The sequence below is a fragment of the Mauremys reevesii genome, linkage group 24 (genome assembly GCF_016161935.1).
Source record: "Mauremys reevesii isolate NIE-2019 linkage group 24, ASM1616193v1, whole genome shotgun sequence".
Classification (NCBI taxonomy): domain Eukaryota; kingdom Metazoa; phylum Chordata; order Testudines; family Geoemydidae; genus Mauremys; species Mauremys reevesii.
Genome location: NC_052646.1, coordinates 12376446 through 12392547, shown reverse-complemented (window position 1 = coordinate 12392547; position 16102 = coordinate 12376446). Strand labels below are relative to the sequence as shown.

At 60.4% G+C, this 16102-nt stretch overlaps 1 protein-coding gene across 4 annotated transcripts; it reads right to left on the bottom strand.

Annotated features, from left to right (window-relative positions):
- Positions 1-56: 56 nt before the first annotated feature.
- Positions 57-10548, bottom strand: NFKBID (NFKB inhibitor delta). 4 transcript variants are annotated; one of them, XM_039513350.1, is made up of 12 exons: positions 10422-10548; positions 7818-7921; positions 7509-7542; positions 6973-7244; positions 5964-6187; positions 5405-5510; positions 4937-5083; positions 4659-4710; positions 4355-4500; positions 2625-2735; positions 2227-2391; positions 57-2020 (listed from the first exon to the last, which is right to left on the bottom strand). In XM_039513350.1, exons 1-12 carry the CDS (start codon positions 10435-10437, stop codon positions 1952-1954), a joined length of 1446 nt encoding a protein of 481 aa, XP_039369284.1. In that variant the 5' UTR covers positions 10438-10548; the 3' UTR covers positions 57-1951. The 4 variants fall into 4 exon arrangements, with proteins under 4 accessions (XP_039369284.1, XP_039369283.1, XP_039369285.1 ...); XM_039513349.1 differs by lacking the exon at positions 10422-10548 and adding an exon at positions 8848-8919 and having other exon boundaries at positions 7818-7980; XM_039513351.1 differs by lacking the exon at positions 10422-10548 and adding an exon at positions 8848-8919 and having other exon boundaries at positions 6973-7055; positions 7818-7980.
- Positions 10549-16102: the final 5554 nt, after the last annotated feature.

Sequence of the window (16102 nt, the reverse complement as noted above, 5' to 3'; positions counted from 1 at the left end):
CAGACCAAAGTTTGCTCCCTACCCCCAGGAGTGGGGCCAGAATCTCTGCCCCCGTGTGGTTGCTGCTGGGGGCTACTAGGGGCACTGGGAACAGGAGTCACCATGAGGCGGGAAGCTGCTGGGTTAAGAGGAGCAGCTCTACTGTTTATCCCCAGACAGGTGAAAAGGGGTCTCGGACAGGGGGCACCCTCCCCCGGCAGGCAGGGCTGGCCTCTCTGCCCCAGCCTGGCTGCAGGGGGCAGTGTGAGGGCACCCTCCCCCGGCAGGCAGGGCTGGCCTCTCTGACCCAGCCTGGCTGAGTAGCCCCAGTATTATGCTGGCTAGAGCCAGAACAGCCCTGGCTGTCACTGGGGAGTGGGTGGGGGAGAAGGAAGGAAGGTGTTTAGCTGGGGGGGGGGGGCATTGATTCCCCTCGGGTCTGGGCAAGCAGTTGTCTTAGTTCCATCATGGCAGCTGGCAGGAGCTCTAGTCATAGGCCTGGCCCACACAGTGCCAAGGGCTGTTTAAACACAGAACAAAAATACAGTCCTGCCCCCGAAGGAGCTTACAGTCTGCCCCTCCCCCCTTGTATAGTCAGAGCTCAGCGGACATGCACTGAGATACAGCCCCCTGTGGGGTGGGGCAGCCAGGGAACAGCTACATATAACAGTTTCCCCAGTGTTGGGATGCAGCCACTGCTGGGGCAGGGCTACTAGGCCCAGCTATAAGTTGAACCAGGGTATCTGGCCTACAGGTTTCCAGTAACACAGATGCTGTGCGGGAAGTTTGAAAAGGCGAGAAGCACTAAACCTTATTTCTGAATGAAACGTCTCATGTTCCAACAAGGGAACAAACTTGGGACCCCCCTCTGTATGTGTGTGTGTGGGGGGGGTAACAATAGCAGCGCTGGACCCCGGCCTCCTGCCTCCCAAGGACAATGGTCCTTGGTAGTAGAGGGACTATGAAACAGGCAGCAGTTCTGCTTACTGCCCAAAGAGGGCACCGCTGTGCCATTGCCCTTGTCACAGTCAGTCACTCAAGGCTGTTTGGGGACACAGCGCTGTGTTATGTGGAGGGTGTGGGTCAAACGCCAGTCGGACACATGGGTCCACCCCATACTCTGCCTCACTCTTCCTCCCCTCTACGTGAACCACTGTGGTTCATAAAAGTTCATTTCACAGAAATGATAAGACTGAAGGGGGGGTAGCTCCTCCCCCCTTGGTGGGGCCGGACACCTGGGTTCAATTCCCAGCCAAGACATGATTTCATAGAAATTAACACAGGACCCTCTGCTGCCCCCCCCACCCCAGCAATATGGGGGCGGGGGGGAAGACAAGATGAGGTGTGGGGCTGCCCCCAGGCAGACAGAGATTTGGGCTGAGTCAATGCTCAGCAGAGGAAAGGTTAATGGGGCAAACCAACCTCCCTCCCCATGGGGGTAGGTGGGTGGGAAGGAGGCTGCTGCAGCCAGGATGCCTGGGTTCTATCCCCAGCTCTGGCTGGGGAGTGAGGTCTAGGGGGTTTAGAGATGAGGCTGCCCTTGGCCTTCCCCTCAGCTGCCACCCACTGCATTGGCATGAGCACATGCAGCCTCACTGGGGGAGGGGGATTGGGCAGGGTCTCACCTGCTCAGTCCAGTAGGGGGCAGTCACACACCCAGCCCCAAGAGGGGGAAGGCAAAGAGCTCAGCCCCCCAAGTGGTGCAGCCCCACATGGCAGGCAGCAGCAGACCCAGGCATCTGAGTGGCCATGCTACCTGCTACTGTGGGACCCAGGGGGGTCCAAGCAGCAAGGGAGCAGGGGACTTGGAAAACCCAGGTGTCCGGGCGGCCCCCATACAATAAGTTAGTTAAATACAGAAAATATTACAGACAACTTTCCCAAGAAATGCCAAGTCCTCTCCCCCCACCCCACTTCACTGAGCGGCACCAGATGAGTCCCCCACTGCCCCCTTCCTTCGGCAGCCATGGATCTAGGGGGGCTGGGTGGGACGGCGGGCAGTGCCAGGGAGCGGGCGCCGGCTCTTCAACAAGAGGCGCAGCTGGGGGGAAGAAGGGGAGAGGTTGAGTTAGGGGGACCCTGGAGAACCCCCAACCATACACTGTGGCCCCCCTGCAGGCTGGGGTGCACCTGCTTCTGTTGAGGCCAGGCCCCAGTGGGTCACAGAGGCTGGGGAGGCCTCATTCCAGGTCTCTAGCGGTGGGGTGGGGGTGTCAGAGGGATGGTGGATTTCCTTTGGGGTCTCACCTGGTCTCCCCCAGGCCCGGTGGGCAGCAGATGGGCCGGCTGCTCATTCTCCAGGTTGCGGGCACTGGGGTCAGCCCCCCGGCTCAGTAGCAGCCGCACGAGGCTCTCCTGGCAGGGGGGGCTCGGCAGGGCTGCGGCCATGTGCAGAGCTGTGTTCCCGTGGGCCTGGGGGGGAGGGGAGGGACAGAGGATCATACACAGCCCCTGCCTCCCCTCAGGAAGGCACCCCCTCCCCCGCAGGCCTGGCTGAGCCCACCCCACCCCCTGCAGCCCAGATTCCCCCACCCAAACAGCCCCCATCGCATCCCACCCCATCCCCCCACAGAATGGCCTCTCCCCCATCCAATTCCCCCCCCCACACACACACACACACAAGCAAGGAGACACCACCCCCTCACCTTCATGTTGATGAATTGCCGGGGCCCGGGCAGCTGCAGGAAGAACTGAACCAGTGGCAGGTTCCCATCCTGCACAGCCAGGTGCAGAACTGTCTTGCTGCTCTTTATGTCCTGGGAGGGCAGGGATGGGAGGGTGGTGAGGACCAGATCCTGCACCCCCAAATCTCCGGGCAGCCTGTCCCTCCCACCCCCACACCCAAGAGGGAAGGTCAGGACAGCTGGGGCTATGTGGGGGGTGGAGGAATTCCCAGCACCACCCCCATGATAATCACCAAGGTCAACTGCAATGCGTTGGGGGGGACGGGACGGGAGGCAAGAATGGAAGGGGCACGTCCAGTGATGAGCTGCCAAAATCGTAACAACCGGTTCCCTCCTCACCCCACGAGGGGGTCATGGCCCACCCCCCGGGACTCCTGCCCCATCCAACCCCCCGCGTTCCTTGACGCCTCCCCCCACACCAGGGACCCCTGCCCCATCCACCCCCCTTCCCTGTACCCTGACTGCCCCCCACCGCCCCATCCAACCCCTCCTCTCATTCCTGATGGCCCCCTGGGACCCCTGCCCCATCCAACCACCCCTTCTCTCTGTCCCCGACTGCCCCTGGAACCCTTGCCCCTATTCAATCCCCCTGTTCCCTGCCCTCTGACCACCCCAACCCCTCTCCACCCCCCTCCAACCCCTGAACACCCCCTCCCTGCCCCCTTACCACACTGCCTGGATGTGGCTGGCGGCGCTACAGTCCGGCCGCAGCCGGAGCCGGGAGCCCAGGGACGTGGGGCCGGGCCAGGAGTCGCACGGCTGTAGCCCAGGGATTGGGAGCCGGAGGGCCACGGCCGGAGCTGGGCGCCCGGGGACGCGGGGCCGGGAGTCCGGGGACGGGGCAGGAGTCGCACGGCCGGAGCCGCGTCGCACCAAAGCAGGAGCCGGGCAGCTGGAGCCACGGGGCCAGGCTGGGCCGGGCCGGAGCTGGGGGGCCATGTCCGGAGCTGGGCATCCGGGTAGGTGGGGTCGCGGCCGCCGCCGTGCCCTGACCCGCACTACCGGAGCCGGGCCGCGTTGCACCACAGCAAGAGCCTGGCAGCCGGGGACACGGGGACATGGCTGGAGCTGGACGGCCGAGGACGCAGGGCCACAGCTGGAGATAGGGGGCCGGGGAGGGCCACGGCCGGAGCCGGGTGGTCGGGGACGCGGGGCCGTGGCCAGAGCCGGACAGCCGGGGCCGGGTAGGGCCACGGCTGGAGACCGGCCAGGGTGCACAGCCCTCCTCGTTCCCTCTACCCCTACCTCAGCTCCGTCTTCCTGGGCCTGAGCAGGAAGCCTGCTTGCTTCTCAGCCCTCCCAGGCTTCCCGCGTGAACAGCTGATTTGCGGGAAGCAGGGCGGGAGGAGAAGTAGGGCGGAGCATTCATGGGAGGAGGTGGAGGCAGAGCTGAGGTGAGCTGGGGCCGCAGCAGGGAGCGCTTGTCAAATTTAAATTCCCTTTTAGAACTGCTTGTCCCAGGCAGGACAACCGGTTCTAAAAGGGCTTCTAAATTTAACAACCGGTTCCCACGAACTGGTGCAAACCGGCTCCAGCTCACCACTGGGCACGTCTCAGGTAGCTAGGGGGCAGATCTGCCCTCCTAGCCAATTCCCCACCCATCCTCCCCCACCTACACCAAGCATGGGTCAAGGCTGATAGGCCCTGGGGGGCGGGCACAGAACTCCCCCTCCCCCACTCCAGTCACTTACCTGGCTGGTGTAATCTGCCCCCATGTGCAGCAGGGTCTGAATGCAGGCCAACATCTCCTGCAGCCGCTCTGGGGTCAGGGTCCCGACGCCCAGCGCCCGCAAGGCCTTGTTGTGGGAGATCACCGCGCAGTGCAGAGGGGTCTGCCCTGGGGGTGACAAGAGAAGGGGTAAGAGCAGCCCTCCCACAGCCAGGCCTCCCCCCAGCATGCTCTCCCGCCTTTCCACAGCACCCCCTGCTGGGTGAGGCCAGGAGACCCCCACCCCCAGCATGCTCCCTCACTCCCCACAGCTGGATGTGTCCTACCTTCAAAGTTCCTGGCCTCCACGTTGACAAGGACCCCAGATGCCACCACAGCCTGGGGGGGAGAAACCAGGTTAAATTAAACCGGGGGGGGGGGGGGCAGGGAGTAAATCAACACCGGTTTCAGACATTGTATTTGGGTAGAAGGAGTGGGGTCTAGTGGTTAGAGGGGGGAAGTGACTGGGAGCCAGGACTTCTGGGTTCGATCCCCAGCTCTGGGAAGTGAGGGCAGGTTGCCTCTGATCCCAGACACCTGGGCTTCTTCTCAGCTACACACTCACCATGAGGACATTGGGGAACCCGTAGGTGGCTGCCAGGTGCAGCAGAGTCTGGCCCTTGTGGTCAGCGGCATTGGCATCAGCTCCCAGCGCCAGCAGGTCCCGCACTAGCTCGGCCTGGTTGGCCGTGGCAGCCACCAGCAGCGGGGTCTGGAGAGGTGGGGAAACCCCAGCGTTAGAGAGCAGCAAAGGGGCCCAGGGCATGACCCTTAGCCCCCAGTAATGCCTTTATCCTGACCACCCAGTGACCCTTGACCCCTACCTTGGCGTGATCCTTGACCCCTAGCTGTGACCCTTGGCTCCTATCAGTGACCTCATTACCCAGTGACCCTTGACCTCTACCCTTGGCCCCATTGGCACTGTTGGCCAACTCATCTGCATGACCCTTACCATCCACCCACAGCACTGCGACCTTTGACCCACAGCAGCTCCATTCTCCTGCCCATCCACTCCCAGAACTCCCCAGCTCACCTTGCCCTTGTGCTCCTTGATCTCCAGCCGCCCGCACTCCTTGAAGGCCTCAGCAGCCGCCTGGGCAAAATGACGCAGCCCCCGGGCAGCCAGCAGGTGTAGGATCCTGCCGTGGGGGGTGGGTGGGGGAGATGTCAGTGACCCCCTGCACCCCCAAAACCCCTGCAGAGCCCCCATCCAGTGCCACTCACCCCTGCAGCTCCCCCAACCTGCCTCCTGCACCCCTAGTGTCACCTGCTCTCTGCCCCTCCCTAAACCCCAGGAGATCCGCCATCCCCTCCGTGCCACCCTCCCCCTCTGCTTGCACTGCCCATTCCCCCCCACCCCAAGCTTCCACTAACATTACTACACACACTCCCACGCCTCCAGACAGACCATCCCATCCCCTCACCACTATGTGCCCCCCCCCCCGCCCAGTCCCATGTCCCCCCTGCCAGCTCGATCCATTACCCTCCCTGGGACACAGCAGCTCAGTCCCACCCCCCACCCCCGATGGCCCCTTTCCTCCACTCCCAGGAGTGGGGGGCAGGGTGAGTTTTGGGATCCCCCAGACACTCACGTGTCCCCATCTTCATCCTGATGCAGCAGCCGCGCCCGGTCCATGCTCTGGATCTCGGCTCGGGCCCTAGCCAGCTCCCCAGGATCCAGCACCCCAACCGGGTCTCCAAAGCTACCCAGCTCTAGGGGATCAGCATAGGGGGTGCTCCGGGCAGGCTGCATCCAAGGGGCAGCAGATGCCTGCGGAGTTGGGAACAGGCCCAGTGAGGGGGCTGACACAGGGACCTGATGAGGAGAGAGAGCAGGGGGGGTTATAGCCCTCACTCCCGACCCACTGCCACTGCTAGCTCAGCCCCACAGCTCTGCTGGTGCCCCTCACTCCTGACCCACTGCCGCTGCTAGCCCAGCCCCACAGCTCTGCCAGTGCCCCTCCCTCCCAGCCCCCTGCCGCTGCTAGCCCAGCCCCACAGCTCTGCCGCTGCCCCTCCCTCCCAGCCCCCTGCCGCTGCTAGCCCAGCCCCACAGCTCTGCCGGTGCCCCTCCCTCCCGACCCACCACCCTCTGCTAGCTCAGCCCCACAGCTCTGCCGGTGCCCCTCACTCCTGACCCACTGCCGCTGCTAGCCCAGCCCCACAGCTCTGCTGGTGCCCCTCCCTCCCAACCCACCGCCCTCTGCTAGCCCAGCCCCACAGCTCTGCCAGTGCCCCTCACTCCCAACCCACCGCCCTCTGCTAGCCCAGCCCCACAGCTCTGCCAGTGCCCCTCCCTCCCGACCCACTGCCACTGCTAGCCCAACCCCACAGCTCTGCCGCTGCCCCTCCCTCCCAGCCCCCTGCCACTGCTAGCCCAGCCCCACAGCTCTGCCACTGCCCCTCCCTCCCGACCCACCACCCACTGCTAGCTCAGCCCCACAGTTCTGCCGGTGGCCCACCATCCCAACCCACAGCCACAGCTAGCCCAGCCCCACAGTTCTGCCGGTGGCCCTCCATCCCAACCCACTGCCACTGCTAGCCCAGCCCCACAGCTCTGCCGGTGCCCCTCCCTCCCGACCCACAGCTCCCCGATCTCACCTCCAAGTCCCCCGTGGCTGCCATCATGGTGCTGTAAGGATCCCCTGCTCCAAACACCCCAGTTCCCACAGTGGGGTAGGAGTCTGTTGAATCGTACATGTGTCCTGAGGGCTGGTAGCTGCTGGCCACTGCTGAGCAGTGATAGTGGCAGTCGGGGAAGGCCGCGTGGCATGAGGGATCGACTTGCCAGGGTGGGTAGGGAGCCAGGGGGGGGCCAGGGGCAGGTTCCCCCCCAGATCCCCTTCCCAGCCCCATGGGCTCTGGGCACTCATCTGGATGGGAGAGAGACATGGATGGTGGGTGCAAAGCATGGGGGGTGGCTGAGCAGGGGGGTCCCAGAGCTGGGAGGGGATGTCCTGGGGGGCACTAGGAGACTGCATGGGGATCCCAGAGGGAGGGGATGGCACTCCTGAGGGATCAGAGGGTCTGGGGCACTGGGGTTGTCATACCACAAGCAGGGAGTGGGGATCCCAGGGGAATTGAAGGGTATCTAGGGTTGGGGGAAAACTACAATGTGGAGTCCATGTTTGACTCACCTGTCTGGGAAGGGTCAATGGCATCTGCTGGTATCTAGAGAGAGAAAAAACAGAAATTGCTGAGGAGCCACAGGGCAGCTCACCTGGTGCTAAGATGCAGCCACCTCTGGGGTAGAGCAGCCAGGTAACAACTGCACATAACATTGTGTGAGTGGCCAGGAAGTAAAGGAGCATGCGCCTTGGGAGGCAGAATGGAACTGACATGAAGGGATTTGGCCCACACACCAGGAGTCACGCCTGAGGCTAGAGGTCTCAGCTGTGGTCAAGACACCTAGGGAAATTGGGGGGGGGCAGGGCAGAGGGGCTCACCTGAGAGCTGGCCACATAGCCCAGCGCCGTCTGCTGCCGTCTCTTCTGCTCCAGAAGCTTCTTCACTGTCTGGGGTGGGACCGTGCTTCTGTCTCCTCTGCCGCCTGGCGAGGGGAAGGGAGACCAAGCACTCAGCCCAGGACTCCTGGGTTCCATCCCCCAGCTGTGACAGGGGAGTGGGGTCTAGCGGTTAGAGTTGGGGTGGGAGCCAGGACTCCTGGGTTCTCTCTCTGGCTCTGGGAAGGGAGGGGGAGTCTAGTGCGTTAGAGGCGGGGAGCCAGGACCCCAGCTTTGGGGTCTAGTGGTAGGTAGGACACTAATGGGATGTCTCAGGCGCTCTCCGACCGCCCCTCCCCACACCCATGGAGCAATCGTTTCCACCCAGGCCGGTGCCTACACAGCGGATTTTTCCTTTCCAAGCCGCCCCAGGAGGAAAACGTGTCATGGACCGTCTGAGACACGGAGAGACAGAGGCCGCTGCTGCTGGCTGCCGCCGCCCGCCCCGTGCCGTGCCCCCGGCAGGGCTGCCCCTGCCACCCGGCAGCGTGTTCCTTCCATGCTGGAAAGCAACAGCTCACTCAGCCCCCACGCCGCCCGCCGGGGAAGTGACGTGGGCCCCGCGACAGGTGGGGGTGGGGAGCCAGGACGCCCAGGCTCTCTCCCCAGCTCTCACCCTAGACCTGGAGCTGGGGAAGAATCCGGGCGTCCTGGCTCCCAGCCCCCTCCAGCTATTAGACCCCACTCCCCTCAGAACCCAGGCGTCCTGGCTCCCAGGCCCTCCCTCCCTCCTCCAGCCACTGGATCATGTCTCTCCCAGAGCTGGGGCTGACGCACCCAGGATCGGGGGGAAGGGGGAAGAGTCAGTCTCTGAGATGGTTTAGCCTAGAGGGGGGAGAATCCGAGTCCCCGTTCTTGAGGGGGGGACAGGAGGCAGCCCCCTCACAAGAGCCTAGTGCCCCCAGCCCCGTGACACTCCCCCCCCCCAGCAGCTCCCGACCCACTCCTGTGTCGGAGGTAGTCCCCCTCTGACCAGTCAGAGCTCCCTGTGCTCCTTTTCTGGGGGGGTCTCACCCCCCGCCTGCCCTTCCGCTCTGTAGCTGCCCTGACCATGTGCCCCCTTTCCCTGCCCCCTCCCCACTTCTCATCCAATCCTTGGTCAGTCCTGTCCTCCCCCACCTCAGCCCAGCCTCCCAGAATGCCCCCCCAGCACCGTCCTAGTTCGCCTCCCCCCCCGTGGATTTCATTTCCGCTTCCCTCGCCCCCACATTCAAACCGAGACTGAATCTGAGACATTCGCACCCCGATGACACCGACCCACTGGGCAATGAGACAGTGTGTCCTGGAAACGGGTGTGGGAGGGTAACGCGGGGGGAGTCAGGACTCCTGGGTCCTATCCCCGACTCTGGACCAGGACTGGGAGGGGGTGTGGTTAGAGCGGGGCTGAGAGTCAGGGTTCCTGGGACAGGATTCCTCTACCAAAACCAGGGTTAGCGCAGGGACGGTCCGTCCCCCTCTGCTCCGGGAGACCCTCAGCGGGGTCTGGGAAGGGCTGAGGGTTCCCCAGACCCTCCACTCCTCCTCGGGCTCGAGGCCTGTCATTGGCTGCCCGCTGGAAAGGCTGTTTCCTCCTTATCGTCAGGGCTCCGCGCTAGCAGGGGTTTCCCGGTGACGCAGGGCTACTGCTCGGGGATTCCGCTCCACGCACCAGTGCCCTGGGACCGTCAGGCCCGCAGTGGGGAGGGGACAGCCCAGACACCCCCCCCCGTGCCCCAGAGGAGATCCCTTTACCCCTCCACCCACTAGCCCCACTCCCCTCCCAGAGGTGGGGACAGAACCCAGGCGGTCCAGGCAGCCCTTAACCACCTAACCCCCCAACCCCCCTGTTGTGTATATCACTGCACTCCGGGCACCAACTGCCAGTAACAACTGGTCCATAGCCAGTTCTTATTACAGCACCAGTATATAGAGAGCACACAGCCCTGGGAACTCCTCCCATCCCACGTATTATAGCCCTGTTTCAGCGCTGAGACCAGTCTAATATAGGTTTCCCGTCCCCCACTCCATGCAGACTATCTATACGGCTGTAACTCAGGTGTCACATATCCTGGTCTGTATAGGGACTATTCCAATATAGAAGGCCCCTACACCTGTCTATGATAGCTATGTCTCAGGCCCAGCAATACGGTCCAATATAGAGCCCTTCCTGCACAATACATTCCAGTCTATGATAGCAATGTCCCAGGCACAGCGATATTGATCCATACACAGCCCCTCTACACAATACAACCCAGTCAATGATAGCTACAGCCCAGACACAGTGATACCGGTCCAATACAGCACCCCCCGCACAATACAGCCCACTCTAGGATAGCTGCATTTCAGGCACAGAGATACTAGGCCAATACAGCCCGGTCTATAATAGCTGTATATCTCATGGGACAGCTAAGCAAATCTGTATACGGACTGGTTCCATATAGACACCCCTCCTTAAAGGCACAGCACCCTGCTTTTATTCAGCCCCTTATAAAGGGAGCAAAGAAGCAACAATGTGTCTCCCGAAAGCAGCCACACCCCTCTCTTAAAGGGCCAGTGCACCCCACTCACCTTTCTGAGAGCGCATACCCCCCAGCCGCCGTTCCCCGCGAGCTCACTGCCCCAGTAAGCCCAGCTGCCGTGTGTCCCGGCTTATAGGGGGCAAGCACTGCTCCGCCCCTTGAAGTGGAAACACCTGCTTTCTGAGGCCAGCTAGAGTGACATTTTCCCCACCCCCTCAGCAGGGCGGGGCTAAAACGAAATAGCTTTCTGATTGTCCCCGATCATTGAGAGCCCGGACTCCTGGGTTCTGGGGCGGGGGGCGCTAGTGGTTTAGCGCAGGGGGGCTGGGAGTCAGGACTCCTGGGTTCTTTCCCCAGCTCTGGGAGGGGAGTAGGGTCTAGCGCTTAGAGCACAGTGGCTGGGAATCAGGACTCCTAGGTTCTCTTCCTGACTCTGTGGGGCTCCAGTGGTTACAGCAGGAGGGGGCTAGGGCTTCTGGGTTCTATGCCCAGTCCTGGGAGAGGAGTGGGGTCTAGTGGTTAGAAGGGGGAGGGGCTGGGAGCCAGGACTCCTGGGTTCTCCCCCCACAGCTCTGGGAGGAGGGGTTCCCCAGGCATGACATCAGAGTTCCCAATGACCACGTTTGCAGAAGTGACACCAGACGGGCGCACTGCTCTGGGGGCTCAATATGTCACAGCGGGGGCGGGAGATTCCCCCAGCCCTGGGGTGTTCCCCACGCCACGGTCCAGCGCCCAGGCGCTGCTGCTTGGCGGCCTCTCGGGGTGGGGGCTTTAAATACACGACACCCACTTGTAACCACAGGTTCCCTATGAGGCTACCGGCCTGGACAGAGACCGCCTCCAGGTGCGACGCAGCTCGTTCCCATGGCAACTAGTGAGTAGTAAGAGAAGAGCCAGAAAGAGACAGAAAAAGCAACTTAAAGGGGAGGGAGCTGGGAATGAGCCTGGGGACCTCTCCCCTCTAGGGGGCGCTGGCTCCCATCCAGCCCCAGGGAACGGGCCTTTCTCCTCTAGGGGGTGCCAGCTCTTCCCTGTATCGTGAGTGGTCTTGGCTTCTGAGGAGGGGAGTCTTTCATTCCTGTCCCCACATCCTTCCTTTGCCCGATTGCTGGCGCCACTACCTGCTCTAACCACTAGATCCCACTCCCCTCCAAGAGCTGGGGTGAGAACCCAGGAGTAAGGATGGAGCCTCCTTATGTGACCATGTCCCTCTCCACTGTCTGTTCTAATTACCAGGCTATTTCTATGGGGCACTTATCTATCCATCCCCATACACCCTATCTAGCTATCGAGCCCTCCCAAGGTCCCAGGTTTGCAGAGCAGCACCACCCTGTGGTGGCAGGTGGAAATGCTCCTCGCAGCGGCAATGAAGCTGTTGCCCGTCGGGTGAGGGCGGGCGCGCGGGGGAATCAGTGGGGCAGAGTCGTGGATGGGGCAGGGTCCCCAGGTACTGAGTCATCAATAGTGACTCACCACATCACTGGTGAATCTGCGACAGACAAATCATTGGGGTATTTCCCCCACTCCACGCCCCTCTCCCGGCCCCAGGCAGAGGCTCTGTGTCTGTCTGTCCACTGCCTCCAGCTCCGGGAGGGAAAGGGGAGCTAGTGGGCGAGAGCCATGCGTGGGGGAGCCAGGACTCCCGGGTTCTATCCCCAGCCCTAGCAGCAGGGGGGTCTGGTGGGTCAGAGCAGGGGGAGGGGCTGGGAGCAGATCGCCTGGGTTCTATTAACAGCTGTGCTACTAGAGACAGCCTGCAGTGCTGCGAGCTCACAGCCCCGCCGGGCTTTTATAGCAGCGATAATTTTAGTCCCCGACACACAAGGGGAAGTGAAGAGTCATTAGTTGTAGGAGCATAAACACGGCACCTGTGTGACTCAGAGCAGGTCACCCGCCTAGGGAAGACGCCCACTCGATAGATGGCTAGATAGTGGGGGATGTGTGGGGAGAGATAGTGGGCAGTGGGTGCGGATGGATAGATGGGGGGGGTTGATGGGGATGGATAATGGGTGTGGATGGGGATGGAGAGATATGCGATGGGGGTGGATGGGGATGTAGACGTAGGCAGTGGATGGGGATGGATAATGGGTGTGGATGCAGATGGAGAGCTAGGTGATGGGAGTGGATAATGGGGTGTGGATGTGAATGGATAATGGGGATGGATAGTGGGGAGTGGATGTGGATGGAGAGATAGATGGTGAGGGTGGATTGGGATGGATAGATAGGCACTGGGGGAGGGTGGGGAGGGATAGATAGGCAGTGGATGGGGATGGATAATGGGAGGTGGGTGGGGAGGGATAGATAGGCAGTGGGGGTGAATGGGGACGGATAATGGGGGGTGGATGGGGATGGATAGATATGTGTAGGGTAACCAGATGTCCTGATAAAATCAGGACTGTCTCGATATTTAACCCTTTGTCCCACATCCCGATCAGCGTACGATATTCCGGTAAGGAGGCAAGTGGGAGGAAAGTGCCAACTCTGTGGGCCTTTTATATTCCTTGCTATATGGAAGGATACCCCTTTGTTCTTACTGTGGAAAATCAAAGCAGCAAGATGGAGTTTGGAGTCACACGTCCATGCATGACTCAGTTTGCAGGCAGCAGCCATTGCTCACAAGCTACCTTGAACGTTCCCCAGGAAGACTTCTCAGTTGTGGATTGGAGTCTCCCAAGGTCCATTGTAAGTTAAGTGTTTGGAGTCTCCCAAGGGCCATTGTCAGTTAAGTGTTTCTTGATTGGGCACTTAATCTGCAAATTCCTTTCTCAAGAAGCTGACCAAATGCTTCACTAATGCTACTTAGGATCAAACACATTGAGCTACAAGTACATAGCCAATCTTCATAATTTCAACTACAACAATGATACAGCATAAGCATAATCAGCAAATTATAACCTTTTTGTAGACACCTCACTTGATCTCCTTTGTACAAGATTTGGAGCCACTATAGGACCTTGGTTGCAATTACAGTTCAAGTCAATAACGTCACACCCCTCTAGCAGGCACTGGCTCTAATCCTAGGGCAGGGCTCTGGCTGGCACAGTGGGTGGGGAATGGGACATGGGGTCTTTCCCCTCTAGCCAGCTCCAGCTCCCATCTGGCCCCAGGGTGAGGGACTGGCTGGCTCAGGGGGCAGGGAATGGGGCACAGGGCCTTCCTCTCAATGGGGCACTGCTTCTGACCCATCTCCAATGTCCTTTTCAGCCCCCCGCCTGAAGGTCCTAGTGGATGCAGACAGTCCGGGCCTGATCAGGGAGGGTGACTTGTTCACACTGAGATGCGTGGGAACAGCGGGTCGCTGGACCAGTTCTACTTCTGGGTTCACAACTACAAGGACCTGCCCAGGAGCTCCTCTGTCCAGATAGAGCAGGGGGCAACCTTGTCTCACGGGGGCAATTACACCTGCATAGAGTGGGTCTCTGGCACCGGGCGCAGCTACCTGGCCATATCCCCCACAACCTATGTGGCCATCCTTGGTGAATAGCAAGTACCAGTGCAGGGCCACAGCTCTGGGGGCGGAGGCCAAGGAGCACAGATGGGAGGGGCCCCTCTGTCACTGACATTCCAATTGGGGGCAGGGCCACAGCCCTGGGGGTGGGGCCAAGGAGCACAGATGGAAGGGGGCCTTCTTTCACCTACATTCCAGTTGGGGGTGGGGCCACAGCCATGGAGGCAGAGCAGGAGAGCACAGATTGGGGGTCCCTTCTGTCACTGATGTTCCAGTTGGGGGCAGGGCCACAGCCATGGGGGTGGAACCAGGTTCACAAGTGGGAGGGGGCTATAGCATTGGGGACAGAGCCATGGAGCTCCTCTGCCCTATGCCATGCTGCGCCTAAGCCCCCAGCTGCCATCCTGCAGGGGCATCGTTAGCTAATATCTCATTCCGCTTCCTCCGCAAGCCCCTCCCCACCCACCCACCCACCCACCCGTGGTGCATGTGGTGGCCACCTCAGGCCCTTATTGCAGCATGGGAGAACACCTGTCCCTGATGTGCTGGCTGGACACCAGTGTCTATGGCAGAGGATGGTGAGCAACTGGGGTGGGCACAGCCAGAGCTGGCTTTCCTGCATGCCCGGGTGGCTGATGGGGAAGAGTATCAGTGTGAGGTGCACAGCACCCCAGGGAAATTCACCTCTCTGCCACTCACCATCACTGTTGTGTGTAAGTACTGGGTGCATTTGACTCCACGTTATGCATTACATAGCCAGGGAATGGCTTAGAGCCCCCCATGCACCATGGTTGAACCCCCACCCTGCCACCCCGGCATCATCCTTCTCCAAGACCAACCTCAATTAAAGAAGCTCCCAGCTCATGCTCCAGCTGGGTCCACTTTGTTGACCAGGCTCCAGTATCCCTGTCCAGCACACAGAGCCACCAAGTGGCCAAATGACATTGCAAGTCAACCTGACATCAGGCCAAAAAACACCTGTTCAAATAATGTAGATTTGGCTGAAATTTAATATTTTTTAATCATTGTGAAAAAATGTCTGGTTTGCTCCCCTCAAAATTAGCTCTTTGCCAGACTTTTCATTAACATTTTCATCTCAGCTTTGACCTACAGTGTTTTTTAAGGGGCAACTCATGGGTGGCGGGTGAACAAGCCATTGGGGGAGGTTAGCCCTTTGCCCCTACTTCTCTGCCCGAGGCCCCGCCCCCCCTTCCCCACCAGAGTCCAGAGCCCTGGTGTGTGTGTGTGTCCCTGCCTGCCCCCTGCAGCCACTGCCCCCCCCATGCGCTCCCAGTCCTGGAGCACCCCCAACCCCAGGTGGCATGGCATGGCCCCAGCCTCAGCACCTCCAGACCTGGCCCAGGCCTCGCAAGCAGCAGTCCCAGCCTGCCTGCCCCAGCCTCTCAGCAACAGAAGAGTGGGAAGGGAACTGGAAGCAGGAGGAGAGTGCCTGGGGGTGGAGTGTGGGTGGGGCCATGCCTGGCTAGGGAGACACAGCCTTTCCCATCCTATGATACCTGCTGCCCATGGGGCAATTGTTGAAAATTATAATCAGTTAAAATTAAAGTTAAATAATCTTTTAAACAGAAAATGGTGTGGGGTGGTAAACAAAATGGTTTAGGTTTTTCGGAAACAGATAATTATGATGGCTGAACAGAACCATATTTGATCAAAATGCAGATAAAACAATGGATGAAAATTTGGAGGAAACGTTTGCTCAAAGTCAGATTCAAAAGGGCAGATTCAAAAGTTTCAAATGCCAAATTCCCAAAACTTTTTTTGGGAAAAAGGGCTCCATTTTGTACCCAGCAAAACAGAAACACACACATTTTTGTGATCATTCACATTTTTTCTTCCATTGGCCCGTGCAGCTGCCAGCACAAGGGGGCTCTAGTTTCACTTGGGGCAGGGTCTGTCTCTCGCTCTGAGTCTGTGATCTCAGCAGGGACAGGGACTGTCTCTGTGTCTGGGCAGTGCCCAGCACAATGGGGCCCTGATCTCAGCAGAGGCTTCTAGATGCTATTGTAATATGAGGAGATTGTAGGTTTTATGAACCTGGAAGAAACTCCAATGTCCAATAAACACTCAGGAGGAAAATTCTCCTGGTTAAAAACCCAGCTTCCTTCCTGCCCAGAGCCAGTTCCAGACCCCAGCACGCCAAGCGTGCACTTGGGGCGGTGTCCCGCGGGAGGGCGGCAGGCGGCTCTGGTGGACCTCCCGCAGGCATGCCTGCAGAGGGTCCACTGGTCCTGCGGCTCCGGTGGACCTCCCGGAGCCGCGGG

What these genes read in the sequence shown, in the direction of transcription:
- NFKBID (XM_039513349.1), bottom strand. Translation starts at nt 7,973, where the DNA reads ATGGAACCCAGGAGTCCTGGGCTGAGTGCTTGGTCTCCCTTCCCCTCG. An exon ending in CAGGATGAAGATGGGGACAC is followed by an intron (nt 5,511 to 5,963) that starts GTGAGTGTCTGG and finishes CCCCCACGGCAG; the next exon opens with GATCCTACACCTGCTGGCTG. An exon ending in GGCAATTCATCAACATGAAG is followed by an intron (nt 2,392 to 2,624) that starts GTGAGGGGGTGG and finishes CCTCCCCCCCAG; the next exon opens with GCCCACGGGAACACAGCTCT.